Genomic DNA, 15,460 nt, shown 5'->3' on the forward strand with positions numbered 1-15,460 from the left:
GCATGAGCCCTTCTTCAGGAATGAAGGTCCATGGGAGATTTTAGCTATAGACTGGGTTTGCTTTAATTGGGATGCCGGAGGTTGAGGGGGCGACCTGACAGAAGTTTATAAGATTGTGATTGGCATGGATAGAATGGAAAGTATGAGGCTTTTTCTCAGGGTGGGAGGGTCAATTACGAGGGGACACAGGTTCAAGGTGCATGGGGGAAGTTTAAAAGAATGTGCAAAGCATGTTTTTCACACAAAGGGTGGTGAGTGCCTGGGTTGCCAGAGAAGGTGATGGAAGCAGACACAATAGCAGCATTCAAGAAGCACCTGGACGAATGAGAAGAAATAGTGGGATATGGATCATAGATTCATAGAATCCCTACAGTGTGGAAACAAGCCATTCAGCCCAATCAGCCGACACTGACCCTCCGAAGAGCATCCCACCGAGACCTAGCACCCCCACTCTATCCCAACAACCCTGCACCTCCCATGGCTAATCCACCTATCCTATACATCCCCTAGACGGCCAAACCATCCTACCTGCACATCTTTGAATTGTGGACGGAAACCAGGGCACCCAGAGGAAACCCACACAGACATGGGGAGAATGTGCAAACTCCACACAGTCGCCCCAGGCTGAAATTGTAACCGGGTCCCTGTGAGGCAGCAGTATTAACACTGAGCAACCATGCTGCCCATTTTTCTTTCTTAAAAGTTTTCTTCCCCAAAATAAGCAAAGATAGTTTTAATATGGAAGGGCAAAATGTGTTGGCCCAGGCTTGGAGGGCTGAAGGGCCTGTTTCTGTGTTGTATTGTTCCTTACTCTTCTTTGTTCTTTGACCTCATCTTCACCAATCTACAGATGCATCTTTACATGACAGCATTGGTAGGAGTGTTAACTGTACAGTCGTTGTGGAATTGAAGATCTGTCTTCATATGGAAGATACTCTCCATTGTGTTGTGTAGTATTATTACTAAACTTGATAGATCAGGTTCAGCACAGATCTAGAAGCTCAAACTAGGCATACATGAGATGTTGTGGGCCATCAGAAGAATGTCATGATTTGGAGACGCTGGTGTTGTAATGGGGTGTACAAAGTTAAAAATCATACAACACCAGGTTATAGTCCACAGGTTTGTTTGGAAACACTACCTTTCTGAGCGCTGTTCCTTCATCGGATGGTTGAAGGAGCGGCACTCCAAAAGCTGGTGCTTCCAAATAAACCTGGTGGACTGTAACCTGGTGTTGTGTGATTTTTAATGTTGTCCACTCCAGTCCAACACCGGCACCTCCAAGTCATGACTATTAAACTATAGGAACAACTCCTGTTCAATGAGGAATTTGAGATAGTATGTTAGGTGCAGCACAAACTCAAAAATGATGTTCCAACCTAGTGAAACCACAACACAGGACTATACACCTGCCAATACAAGCAACATGCAATAATACATAGCTACAATATCTTAGAATCGATGGATCAGATCAAGGATTTGCACTCCTGTCACATCCTATTGGAAAGGTTGTGGACAATTAAGCTATTAATGAAAGGAGTTGCCTCCATAAACATTCCCATCCTGAGTGAATATGGAGTCCAGGACATTAACAAGGCTGAAGCATTTACACACAAATGCAACCAGCTGTGTCAACTGTATAATCTCATTCCCTTCAGAGATTGCCAGTGTCACACCATGAACGTAGGCAAACTGTTCCAGGACAGTTGTAATGCTGGCATGTACTAAACAATGTGGAAAATTGTCCAGGTATGACCTGTCCATGTCCAATGGTGTCAGTGAGAGTGGGGGGATGTCAGTAAGGGTGGGGGATGTCAACAGGTGTGAATGAGTGTGGGGGTGGGGGGGACAATCTGTCAGTGAGGTCGTGGGTGTGCATGTCAGTGAGAATGGAGGAGGGAGTCAGTGAGTGAGAGGGTCAATCAGTGTCAGTGAGTACGTGTGGGGAGACAGAGAGAGAGGTCAAGGTGGATCAGTGTTATTGTGGGGTCCACCTGTCGTGGGTGAGCGTGTTGCCCGTTTAAGAGGCTTCCCTGGGACGTGGCAGCTGATGATGCACGCGCCGCTGACGTGGCCGCTGACGTTACCGTGGCGACGGAGCCATCTTGAGCAGAGGTGGCGGGCCGGCGGCAGAGAGAGGTAAATGCACATATGTACTGGGGAGGTGAGGGAGGGAATTATCACCCCCCCCCGGGGACGGTGAAGAAAGAGAGGGAGAGACATGTATACGCCTCGGGAGGAGGGACGTGGACCGTGTGATTTAGGGGATGCTGACCTTCCTGGGATCTTCCCGTGCCTGTTGCTCCTGTCCCCGGGGCCGAGTGCCCGAGTTTTCAGGCGGGCCTGTTGGTTTGTGAAGCTCGCCCGGCGGTTGCACGGCAGTCCCAGGGCAGCTCCTTAAAAAAAAAGGGGTTTCCGAAAGGTCACTGCTGCTGCTGAGCAAATGAACGTCAACCTGCTAAACCGTGCCAAGGGGGTGAGAAGCAGCTCCCCGGCCTCCACAACTTGCGGGGGTCAAGCCCCGCTTCAGGGTCTGATGGCCTTGGGAGGTATGTCCATCATGTTGTAGCCAAAACAAAGTTGAGTTATCAACTTGTCACGCATGCCAATGGAAGACGATAAGGCTGCAAGAGATTCCTGGTCAATCAGAGTGTGTGGTACCTGCAGGCTCTTGGCTTTCCCTTCAACCCGCCCCACCACCACCTTGAAGACTCTCATTTCCAGCTTCCAAGGTAACCCCCTTCCCAAACACATACTGTCACTCTCTATGATGTAAAGCATCCCCAAGCTATGGCACATGGGTTATCAGACAAATTTTGATCAGAAGCCCCATTAGACAATGTTCGAGCTGACAACCAGCAGCTTGATTTGGGTGTTAAGCAATGCCTTAGAGAGCGGTGGAGATGGAGGGAATGACAGAGTTTTTGGAGTGCTGGCTTTTGCAAATGAAATAAACACCAGGCTCCTAAACCACTTGAGGTGGATTTTTAAAAATCTTGATATTTCAAAGAGGAGTTAATTCTGGTGTTCTATTCAATGGTTGTTCCTCAACTGAAATTTTTAAAACAAGTTCTTAGGAATGATTAAAATGCTGTTCTTGGAGCTTGATCTGCACAAATTGGCTGTTGTTTCTTACATTACAGCACTGAATATTGTACATGCCAAACAGTATTTGGTTGTGAAGTGCTTTGGGATATCCTGTGTGTGTAATGTTTGCTGTATAAATGCAAGTCTATACCTATCCAACTATTGTCTGCTGGTCTATACACTTTCTGTCCAAGTTATGTCTTTACTTTTACCTTTAAAATATCTGTGAGCATCAACATATATAGTCACAAAGTATTGGTTTAAAGTTGAGCTTTTAGAGGAATAGGTGGTTCCCTGCAACCTTTGTGGGCAATATTTTACCCTGTTACTGTAAACAGTGAATGGTGCTCAGTAAGATGTTTTACTGAGGGCACCATAGTAGCTCTAGTTAGCACTGCTGTTTCACAGCACCAGGGACTCTGGGACAATTCCACCCTTGGGTGACTGCCTGCATATATTTTGCACCTTCTCTCCATGTCTGCATTTGTTTCTTCCCACAGTCCAAAGATGTGCAGATTGGTGGATTAGCCATGCTAAATTGTTTGTACTGTGACATTTTGTATTATAGGTCACTTTGCTAATTCACTCTCAAGCACTTTACATGCACTCATTCATAACCCCTTTACTAACCCACTCACAAGTCAACACTTTGTTTGTTTCATTCGTTCATAACTCTTTACTATAATACGGTTTCATTCATTCATTCATTCATTCATAACACCATTGTTTTGTGGTATATTTTACTGTTACAAGATAGTTTAAAATGAAAACATTACTTCCAAACCCATTACTGCCTCTTTGCACCTTTGACCCTTATCAGGCTTTCTACATCAAAAGCTACCGCTGAATAGTATCGTAAACCATACTGTCCCCATCAAGTCTCCGCAAAACATTATAATATTAATCAGCCCTTATCAACTGTCACTCGGACCTGCATAGATTATAGAGCACCACACCATTTTTCCAATTAATATGTATCTTTTAACTGGGCTGCTATCGCTTTAAGAAACTCTCAAAACTGCATTTATGTGAAATTGAATGAATGAATGAAGCTCTCGCTGGCAAATATTAAGCAAGTCTCTCAAGCCAGTGGCGGAAATCTGTTTAATATCCTTTGTTCTTTTATTAAGTACAGCTATAATTTCTAGCTTATTTGGAGCACAAAGCTTATTATTTTTACTAACATTTACAAACTTAAGACAAAAGGACTAACTCCTCTTAATTGTGCAAGTAGACCAGACAGTCTTAATCCCATCAGTAGTAACAGCCACCATTTAACAGATGTTTAACTCATCTCCTGTCTCCCCAGGACAGAAGCCCATTAATACTTTATGTACTATTGATAAAACAATGTAACACCATAGTAATGGAATTTTAATATGTATAAGACCTGCGTATAAAGAGGCTACTGTAAGAACTGTATTTCGGGATTCTATTGCCGCCTCAAACTTGAGCTACCGCAGTCGCTGAATGAAGAAGCTATTTTCACCACTCACTGATTTTGGTTGTTATTTGAACATGATCCCACAGTCGTGACTAGGGATGTGCAGACGAGGTGGATTGGCCATGGTAAATGTGGATTATGGGTAGGCTAGGAGTCTGAGGGATGCCATTCGGAGTACTGGTGCAGATTCAATATGTCAAGTGGTCTCTCTTTGCATTGTAAGGATTCTATGATTGTCAATAAATGAGCTGACCTGTATGGCCGAGTGTGTGGCTCAAATACTGATATCCCTGGAACCTTATCCTTCTGGATCTTGGATGTAAAATTTATAGGGCTGCAAAATGTTTTTGACTAGAAGTTGCTGCAGTGGATCTTGTATCTCATGTATCCTAAAGCTACAGTGTAAGAGTTGTGAGGGGGTATTGTATGAAGTAACAGCACTTGCACTGGGCTACAAATGTTTGCCTAACTAGTGATAGAAAGATTACAGCACACTTCCAACTGACCAGCCTTTGTATTTGTTTTCTTCTTTGTGTACATTGCATGGTGTGATGCGAATCAAGGGGCAAGGAGGTTCCATATCTGATCACTGGTTTGCAATATGTTACCTGTTGATGGAGGGCGATTTTCCTGTTTAGAGATGTATAAAAACATGCAAATGAGAATGTTTCTCTGGTATTTTAAGGTGAATTCACATCTTATTTCTCTTTAGTATTTCCCAACATTCAATTTCTTTGTCTATGCAGTCTGGTCATTTGACCATTGATGTCTATGTACCTGCGGAAATAAATTCTTCTACACTGCCACCATCAGAGTGGAAGCAGCATGCCATGCAATAAATCGTCCGATTTGCAATTCAAAGCAAAAAGTAAAACTGCATATCATTGTGGGTTATGAGTGGAAGTAGTAAAAACTTGAACCGCATTGACTTGATAACTTGCTGGGACATCACTTTTTAAAGCTCACTTTTTAGTAGATTCCATGTAACGAGTCTTTTTAGAAACGACTATTGCATAAATTTCTAAAGCTTTCAAACTGTAAAGTTACTGGAATTTACCAAGTATACAGTGACAGTCCAATTACAATACTGATCCAAATGTTTTAAACTCCATCCTTTTGCTTTGCAGTTATTTTAAGCCTGATGAAGTTTCAACTGTTTCTGATGTTTTGGTGGTTATAAGAATCCTTCTGAGGTTCTGTTTCATGTCTTCCTAAATCTACATTACTCATCACACCTTTTTTTAAATTTTAGGAAAATATGCTTCGTGTCAACCATCTTTTGTGATATTGCATCTGTGTGTGCATTCAGCAAGCCTTTGACAATTATTGGAGTTCCGACTATCTACTTTGTTCACAAATGCAATCAAACAATAGCTTTGAGTTTTCTTGATTTCTCGAAGTCCATGCCAGTTGTTTTTCCTTCATTATTGCTGATGGAAATGGTCTCACTCAGCCATTAGAATGGCCTCAGTTAATTTACCATTTAAGGCCTTTCTAAGTACCATATTATTTCTGAAGTAGAACCAAAATTAAACTTAGTTTGCCAGTTGGAGGTATTTTAGTCTGCAAATTAAACAATTTGACTCCAATGTTCTAGCAACATTGGTACGCTTGGAACTCTCAGCTAAAAAGTACAAAATTAGTTGTGATGTTGAAGTTATCATGGAAGTGATTCATGAAGGAAATGTTGCCATTAACACAAGAGTAAGTCTGACAGACTTCCTGATGAAGGGCTTTTGCCCGAAATGTCGATTTTGCCTGTCCTCGGATTTTGCCTGTCCTCGGATGCTGCCTGAACTGCTGTGCTCTTCCAGCACCACTAATCCAGACTATTCTATTCCAATCTGGCCAAGTGTTTTAATTGCTCTTGTGCATGGTGCCAATGAAGGTGAGGCCATTATGAGCTGGTGATAAAGTGGAGTTGCATAATTTCTGTGGAATAGAATCAGCACAGGATGTTGAGAGTATTCATTCTGCCACAGAGTACCAAAAGAGCCATTTAGCCATTTATACTTGTGCTTTTTTATCACTACCTCCACCACTTGTGGAGAATGGCAGCAACGTTTACAATCTGCACAATGCTCTGCTTTAACTCTTCAGATATTCAGTATGGTTCAAGCTCAACCTGTATCACAGGAGAACAAGGGTAGCAGGTACATACCACCAGCTATAACCTCCTCTATGTTGCACCTTAGTGAAAATTTATTGTGTTCCTCCATGGTTACTAGATGAAAATCCTGATACTACTTCGCAAACAGCACAGCACTCTGGATGATTCTTCATGTGGACTGCAGCAGCTAAAAGCATCCTCCACGTTTACAAGGATCACTAAAGATGGGCAATATATATTAGCTTAATGAAAAATGCTAATATCTTAGAAATTAATTCATTATAAAAACTCCCCTTTTTAGAGTTGTAAATGAATTTGCTTCCACTATCCTTTATAAGGCAGTGAAATCCAAATCATAACTCTCTGCCTAATTATTTCTTCTTAATTCCCACTTTTTTTTTGCCAATTACCATGAATCTCATGGAGCCCATTTGCTAATACTGCAGTGAATGTACCTACACCGTACAGACTCCTGCATTTCAAGACAGTGGTTCACTGCCACCTTGAAGGGCATTTGCAGTGGGCAACAATTGCTGGGCTAACTAGAGATAGAATTTTTATAGCAGAGAAGGCTGTTGGAGCAATTGTGAAATTGTTGGCCCAACCAAAGAACAATTCACATGTCTCCTGTCCATTTCCCCCACATCTTATCAGGAGACTAATATAAAATTGTGACCTGTTACTATCCAACCATCTCACCATTGGAAATAGCTTTTACTTGTTCTATATGAAAATTTTACAGCCCTATTGCCTCAGCCTACTGATTGAGTTTTTTTGTACTGATGTCCCTGGATCGACTGTTTGAATTTAATAGCATGGTGACTCTCTGCTATCAACATTTGAATGAATGAATAAATGTAGCTAGCCACTTTTCCAATCAGAGCAAATGTGGGTACTTCTTTCTAAGTGATCCTGAATTTTGAATTAAGAAACATAATTGTTGTATGTCTTTGTTTTCGTATGCTTGCAGCAAATTGTGATTGAAGAAAAAAATGATGGAGGAAAGTGGGATTGAGACGACTCCCCCCGGTACCCCACCACCTAACAACACAGCGATTGCAAGCAGTGCCCCTGTCCCTACAGGTAGTGCTGTTTTAAATTTCAGGCAATTTCTATTCATAGACAAGAACATGTCAGTGAGTAAATTAGTACTAATTAATTAAATAACAAAGAATACCTTGACAAACATGCAAGTAAGTATGCATTTTAATTTTTTCTGATGTTTGGAACAAAACAGTTCTATGCTATGATGCTTATTTGGTTTATGGGATCTTCTGTACAACTGACTTAACTTTTAACAACATATACATTTTAAGTATCTTCTCTGAATGTGAAGGATTTCAGAAAACATTTTTGCAGATTGTGTCTCATTGCATGAAAATATCTCAAAGATTTAAAAGTTATGAAAGAAGTTAAGAGGGTAAATGGTGAAAGATTATATTTTTAGATCAGTAACAAGAACATTAGCATGGAAAATAAGTCAACACCATAAATAGTTTCCCATTAAGCAAACTAATTGATTTCCAGATCAGCTTCTAGAGAGTCATGAGAATGTCAGGCTCACTATCACAGGAAGTGAGTGAGGTGAAACACTTGGACACGTTTTATGGTGATAGAGTGAGATGAAGATTGAATGGGATTAAGGTCATGTAGAGAATTAACATAGCATGGGCAAGAGGGGCTGAATGCCCTTTTTTCTGTATTGTAAAATCCCTTGATAGTTAGAAATCCATTATCTGTAAAACTATAATGAAGTTTTAAGATTTTCTTTTTTGATTATGAAGTGCTTTATGACAGGTGCCTGTAGAGACAAAAACTACAATATCACTAGAATGGAATTTCTGTATTTGAAAATAGTGAATCTAAATGCACAGGATGTTAATGGAGAACAGAACGTGGCATTGGTTTGAAGTATTAATAAAGCTGTACCAATGAACCAACTCTGTGCAATCATTTCCTTACCTCTAGATATTGCAGTTGAAGTTGACATTTTATTTGGATACTACGATGCAATTTGAAACATTTATCAACTATTTTCGATCAAAAACTTAATCTCTTGAAATGTGAAAGTTTCCTTTTTCAGTTTTTATGAGCAAGCTTTATAGTATTCAACTACAATTTTTTTACCATGGGTTCAATCTTGCAACATTTTAAGTCTAAAATCCGATATGAGGCTAAATTTTTCATTAGCTAATAATCTGAGCGCATCCACATATCATCATTCCCACAGAAAAACCCAAACCAAGATTGAAATAAGAAAGTTGTATTCAGCAGATTCTGGTTTGTTGAAATGGGATATGTCATAAATGATTCTGTGGTTGAAATGTTACATTGTAATGAATGGGAATGTGTTTTTGTGCAGTAGAGTTGTCTAACTTAAATGCTTTGAGCACAACTAGGTTACTATTTACATGTTTTTTTGCCATGTTGATTCCTTTGAGTTTGCCTGCCTTGTAGGTGTACATATTGTACTGTTATTATGGAGCTTAGAAATGAGAAATTGACATCAGTTGGCATGTAAATGCTGAGAGCCATTATGAATGTGGTGATAACACTACACTTAGAAAATCAAAAATATGTAAAGGCGGGATTGGCATGGTTTTATTAAAGGAAGTGGTATATTTTGCTTTGAAAAGTTGTTACCAAAGGTGGTTGAACAGATTTAGGGCTTGAGGAATGGGGGTAAGATATTCACAAAGAGGTTTGGTTAATAGACAGGAAATTAGAAGTAGTAAGGAATTTCTTATGATTTATATTAAATCAATGGAGGTACCAGTGAAGTATAATGTATCCAGATCTGGTGACAGGCAGCAAGTTGGGAAAGCTGTGTGGAGTCCACAATGGTTACAAAGGGATATAAATATGTTCAGTGAATGGATAAGAGGTAATAGATGGAGTATAATATGGAAAGAAATGTGATTTATCACTCAAAGAAAGCTTAGAAACACTGAAAATTAATTGGTTGCATACTACTTAATGGTATTCAGAGGGATTTGGGTCTCTTTGTGCAAAAAACACTTTTATCATGCACATACATCAAGTAACCAAAAAGTAAATGACATTTTGACCTTTCTTAAACAAAGGTAAGAGTAGATATTGCTGCAGTTGTATAGGGATTTGGTGAGATGGTGTACTTGATGCTTGCTTTCCACATTGAAGGTAGGATATTTTTGGCTGAGGGGATAATGAAGGTTCATAAATTGGTTCCTGAGATGAGAATGTTGATATTTGGAAGAGATTATTTGAATGGTCATTTATTCCTGGTGTTTTGATGTATCAAAAAATTGGCCTCAATATGAGGTTCTTGAAAGGCTTGATAAGATGGATGTGGAAAGGCTGTTTTCACTTGCTGTATGATGCCTCAGTGGTTAGTTCTGCTGCCTCTCAGTGCCAGGGACCCGGATTCAATTCCAGCCTCTGGCGACTGACTGTGTGAGTTTGCACATTCTCCCCGTGTCTGGGTGGGTTTCCTCTTGGTGCTCTGGTTTTCCCCCACAGTTCAAAGATGTGCAGGTTAGGTGAATTGGCCGTGCTAAATTGCCCATAGTATTCAGGGATGTGTAGGCTATGTGCATTAGTCGGTGGAAATGTAGAGTAATGGGATAGATGAATGGTTCTGGGTGGGATACTCTTCAGAGAGTCGGTGTGGACTTGTTGGGCTAAATGGCCTGTTTCCACACTGTCGGGATTCTATGAAATTCTATGCTATGGATATCTAGAACTAGAAGGTAGTCTCAGGAGAAGGGGCTGGCCATTCCATACTGCAATGAGAACGTTCTTCATTCAGTTCAGAGTCTTCGGGATTCTCAGTTATGAATGTTTCATCATTGGGTGTAATCAAGACAGATATTAATGGGTGTTTGGACTCAAAGAAAGGTGTCTGAGATTGGTGGGAAAGTTAAGGTGAAAAATTAGCCATGCCTTTATCAAATTGTGGAGTTAATTTGGGGTGGGTAGGTCAATGTCCTTTTTTTTAAACAAGAACAATGTTTATGTTGATTATATGCTTCTAAACCTTCTCATGTTTGTTTTGTTTCTCTTTTGGCTTATCTGTCTGCAGTTCTACCCAGTCCTTTATCTAATCCTATCACCAGCTCTTTCTCTCCATTACCTCCCTCAACCTTTTCCACACCACCACCACCTCAAACCCACATGCCTCCTGCTAGGTCTTCCACACCCTTGACTATGGGACCTTCTACTGTCGCTTCCACCATACATCCAGCTGTTACTCATTCTGGGACTGCAGCTTATAGCAGTCCCATAAACTTTCCTCCTTCAGCCCCTCCTGTGGGTTCTCCTGCTGGTCCTGTCTTCTCTGCACCTCCCATAGGTCCACCAATCACTGGTTTCTCCATGACTGCCAATTACGACATCACCCGAGGTCACGCTGGTCGAACCCCTCAAACCCCACTGATGCCAACATTTTCTTCATCTGTTGCAGGTGGTAGTTTAATTTTAATGTTCCATCTTTGTTCATAGAATAGTTTGTACTTGCTTAACTTAGGAATTGTACAAGGGTGTTTAATATTGTCAGTATTATGTAATGTGAATCTTTTTAACACTAGCTGACACAGTTAAAATGTTTTCTTCAGTCCTCCCAATATCACTATATCTTTTAATAATAACTATTATCACAGGGACTATCAAAAGTGTAATAATTTAATTAATAGGGATGGGACATAATTTTGTTTTTAGTTCTTGAAAAGGAAGGCAATCATGTTTCTCTTTATTCACCCTCCTGTTTTGCCTCATTCCCTTGTTTATGCTACCTGGTCTGTATCATGGGATACTGTCTGATCCCTGTGACTCCAGTGTAACAGGCTACTCCAAGGAGAGCTAGTTTTTCTAATAGTAGATTGGGTCGGGATATCTGGGCGGGTTGGACTGAAGGGTCTGTTTCCATGCTGTACATCTCTATGACTCTAGTGCTCCTCACTATGATACACTCTTAGTACCAGCATGCTTGAGGGGTGGTAAGCTGGTTTACCTAACATTAAGAAAGCAATTTAATGACAGGATGTTCTGTTAAATGTATTTTCAGCATTAAACTGAAGTCGACTTGCTCGACTTATAGATGGGGGTCATTGTTTAGCAGTAAGGAACAAGAATTCTGGCTGACACTTTCTTTTAAAAGCACCAATTGTTTAATGTTAGAATATCTTTTAATTAACATTCTCATTCCAAAATAAGTCCTGCTAAACATGAGCATCATAAACCTGGTTCCTAAAGTTATTAACATATTGACAGGAGTTGCGCCAAACACAATGCCTCAGGCCTCTGCTCCCACTAGAGGTGGCTCTTCCATTACTTTCCCAGAAGAGACTGAAGATCCCAGAATGTCTGCACATTATGATCAAAGCGCCTCTGGTGGAGGACTGTGGGGCTTCTTTAAGGTAAATCTTGAATGTAATTCTTGAAAGTAATTCTTGAAATGTATTTTGTGATCTGTGTCGCAGTGGCATTTGCTATTCACGTTGCTGATACCTAGCAGCCAAATTTAAACAGGTTTTTAATGCAGTATTTGATTGTATGGCACTTTGTGTAACATCTATGATGTTAGTGAACAGGAAAAGTAACAGCAAGGCTCTTCATCAGTGACATTGAAGAATTCAACTTGGGACATGTAAAGTAGAAATCATGAGTTATAAATCATAATTAAATCATGATTAGAAAAGAAAGGTTGAGAATTAGATGCAAATACAGGAAACTTAAACTTTTTAAATTAAATTCTCGACCTCAGTTTGCCAATGAGGGAATGATACTTAACAGTCAGAAAACACAATCTCTCCCCCCACCCCCCCCCCCCTCGAGTCTGTGAATATTGTTAACGGTAATTATTTATCAAACTGTTAATTTACTGCAGTCCAAGAGCTTTACATCTCTCTGAGCTTCCACTGGACAACCTGCGAGTTTTTAGTATCAACTATACTTGAATGGTAATTTGTCATTGAGTAAATCTTATAGAGGAATGCTTATCCTCTATTAGTTTCTGGATCACCTCAATGTTTTTATTCTTTTGATGCTTACACGAGATTCCACAATGCTGTGAAATCTGTCCACAAATTTGTCTGCTGGTTAGTCACCAATCCTTGCTACTCACAAAGTCCAAATTCAAGAATTCACTTTAACCATATCCACGATTGATTTCATCCAAATATAATGACAAGAAGACACTTGCATGAGTTACCAAAACACTTTTTTCCTTTGACAGACTTTGCACATCATTCTGGAAGCAAAGGGGAGTGAATTTGCCGAACAGAAGTCTGTTGATCTGTATGCATTTGAGGCTTGGACTATGATCCAGCATCATTCTAAGAAGCTCATTCACTCGTGAACTGCCATTTGAAGCTTCTGAAGATCAAATGGCAAGACAAAATAACCAGATGCTGAGACATAATTTTCTAATGCTAGTTCCTGAGAAGTAAAAATTAGTCATGTTTTTCTTCATTCTTCTTGCCCTGGTGTTCTGCCTCATTGCTTTTTTCATGATACCTGGTCTGTATCTTAGAGTCGTACAGCTCGGAAATAATTATTCTTAACATTGAAATCTAATACGTTGACTGCTAGCAAAGGCTGGGGTCTCCAAGGAAGTATTTTACAATTTCCTGTTTGCTAATTGGCAGCTGCACAGTTGGACCTGGACGTGCAGCGTAGCATGGATTTGTTTTCAGTTGCTGTCAATAACCCCAACCTCATGATTACCAAAACAGGAGTGCAGTAATGTATTGACAGGATCCAAAAAAGCTCGTTTTGCAGCACACTATGTCAAGCTATCTATAATGACAACAGAACACTTGCAACAACTGCCAAAGCAGTTATAGCCTTTTAACAGACTTTACGCATCAGTCTGGAAGCGAAGAGAAGTACATTTGTCTATTAGATTGGAAGTGTGTCGAGATCTATGCATGAGAGGCTTGGTCTACCAGCAACATTCCAAGAAGCTAATTCACTTTGAGAGTTTCCTTGGGGAAACTGAAGATCAAGTGGCAACACACAATACCAAGACAAACTATCCGACGTTTAGGTACTTGCCAAGCATAGGTACTATCTTGAGACAATCTCAACTGAGTGGGAGTGGAGATATGATGTTGCAAATCTTCTATGCAGGACTTGAGATTGGTGTGTTCTTTATGGCAGCCAAAGGAAGCACTGCAGGGGATACTCTGAAGGCTTGAATTTAGGAATTTTTGATATTGACCTGCAGTCCTGAAAGAAGTTCACCCAAGATCACTGCACCTGGCACATGCAAGCAAAAGAAAAATACATGGATTCCCTCAAAAGCAAGTCTGAAGCAAAGAGGAATTCAAGGAAATTTAAATCCTGAACTAGCAATTTATACAAATGTTAATCATCTGAGGAACCTTCTGGCTACAGATCTGCTTTAACTATCACTCATTTACCCACTAGAGTTCTTCCAGATATCAAAGATGATGAACACTGTCATCTTTGCCTTGAAGGACAAACACAAGAATAATTCATTTACTCTAGAATGCAACTCCTGCAGAGATCTTGAAGTTAAGATAAGATATTGACCTCTAATAACCCCACCATGTTTTGCGCTGGTTTTAATTCCAACCAGCAGAATTTTCCCTGATTCGTTGATTCCAGTTTTGTTAAGACTCCTTTTAATGCTACTCTCAATTAAGCCTTGCCAGGACAGTCACTCAAATCATTTCCCTGAGGTTCAGCTCCTATGTCCATTTTTGAACAAAGGCTATGCTGAGGTCAAGAACCGAGTAGCCCTGGTGGAATCCAAAGTAAGTGTCCATGAGCGTTTGTTACTCAGCAATTGGTGTTGTTAGCTCAGTTGTTGGATGGCTGTTTTACAATGGAGAGTTACTTGGGCTCCATTCCTGCACTGGCTGAGGTCACCATGAAGAATTCTCCTTCTCGATGTCTCCCCTTGCCCAAGGTATGGTGATCTCAGGTTGAATCATCATGACTTTTGTGTGTCTCTCTCTCATGAGAAAGCAGCCCGATGGTCCACGAGGAGTATGACGACTACTTTTGTTGCTGCCTGATAGCACTATTGATGACTTTTTCATCACTTTACTGATGATTGAGATTAGACTGCTCATTGGCTGAGTTACATTTATCCTGCTTTGTGTGCACCGCGCACTCATAGGCAATTTTCCACATTTGTCCGTGCTGGTGTTTTTAGCTGTACAGGAACATTTTGGCAGTGAGCAAGTTCAGTAGCATAAGTCTTCAGCGCTGCTGTTACAATGTTATCAAGGCCAACACTGGTGAAGATTGCAAAGCGCAAATTTATGAAGGAGCAGGATATCTTGTGGCTAATTTCCAGAATTTGAATTGAAATGTGTGTACTCCAAAGGTTGCTGTTTATTTTACTCCATTAAAATGATGTATTTTGGTGGCTGTTGGTATCTACACTGTTAATATCGATACCAGATTCTTGCACTTGTCTTCCTTTCATTCCTCTGTTATAAACGGAGTTTAAATTGATGTACTGTTTAAGGGTCCACATAATATTGTGAAAATATATAGTGGTCAGTTACAAACTCATCTAAAATACTTCATTTCTAGCTCTAGACTATGAGAATTTTCTATAAGTAATAGAAAAATCCTAGCTAATCACATCTGAAGTACCATATACAGTTCTGTACACCATGTGAGAGATGATTTATTAGCCATTTGAACAAAATACAATGTAAATTTACCGGTTGCCAGTGTTATCATGGTTAGATGATGATAAGAGACCATGTGTACTGGGTTTATATTCAGAATATAGATTAAGGTGTGATTTAATGTTGAAGCTTTTAGGATTTGAGGAATTAATTGGGTAGTAAGAGAAATTG

General features: G+C 40.2%; 1 protein-coding gene across 3 annotated transcripts in view; it reads left to right on the forward strand.

Moving 5' to 3' along the window:
• Positions 1 to 2,094: 2,094 nt before the first annotated feature.
• Positions 2,095 to 15,460, forward strand: part of prrc1 (proline-rich coiled-coil 1) — a 38,036-nt gene continuing 24,670 nt past the window's right edge. Inside the window, exons 1-4 of one of the 3 annotated variants that reach the window (XM_043717006.2) lie at positions 2,095 to 2,139; positions 7,612 to 7,724; positions 10,702 to 11,085; positions 11,889 to 12,034. In XM_043717006.2, the coding sequence (XP_043572941.1) occupies positions 7,634 to 7,724; positions 10,702 to 11,085; positions 11,889 to 12,034 (621 nt within the window). In that variant the 5' untranslated portion in view covers positions 2,095 to 2,139; positions 7,612 to 7,633. The remainder of the gene's footprint in view (positions 2,140 to 7,611; positions 7,725 to 10,701; positions 11,086 to 11,888; positions 12,035 to 15,460) is intronic. The other 2 variants (XM_043717022.2, XM_043717029.2) reach the window with 2 other exon arrangements.

This window comes from Chiloscyllium plagiosum, unplaced genomic scaffold (assembly GCF_037043375.1).
Source record: "Chiloscyllium plagiosum isolate Xiang-an unplaced genomic scaffold, Cpla_swu_hap1 HiC_scaffold_2, whole genome shotgun sequence".
Taxonomy (NCBI): Eukaryota; Metazoa; Chordata; class Chondrichthyes; order Orectolobiformes; family Hemiscylliidae; genus Chiloscyllium; species Chiloscyllium plagiosum.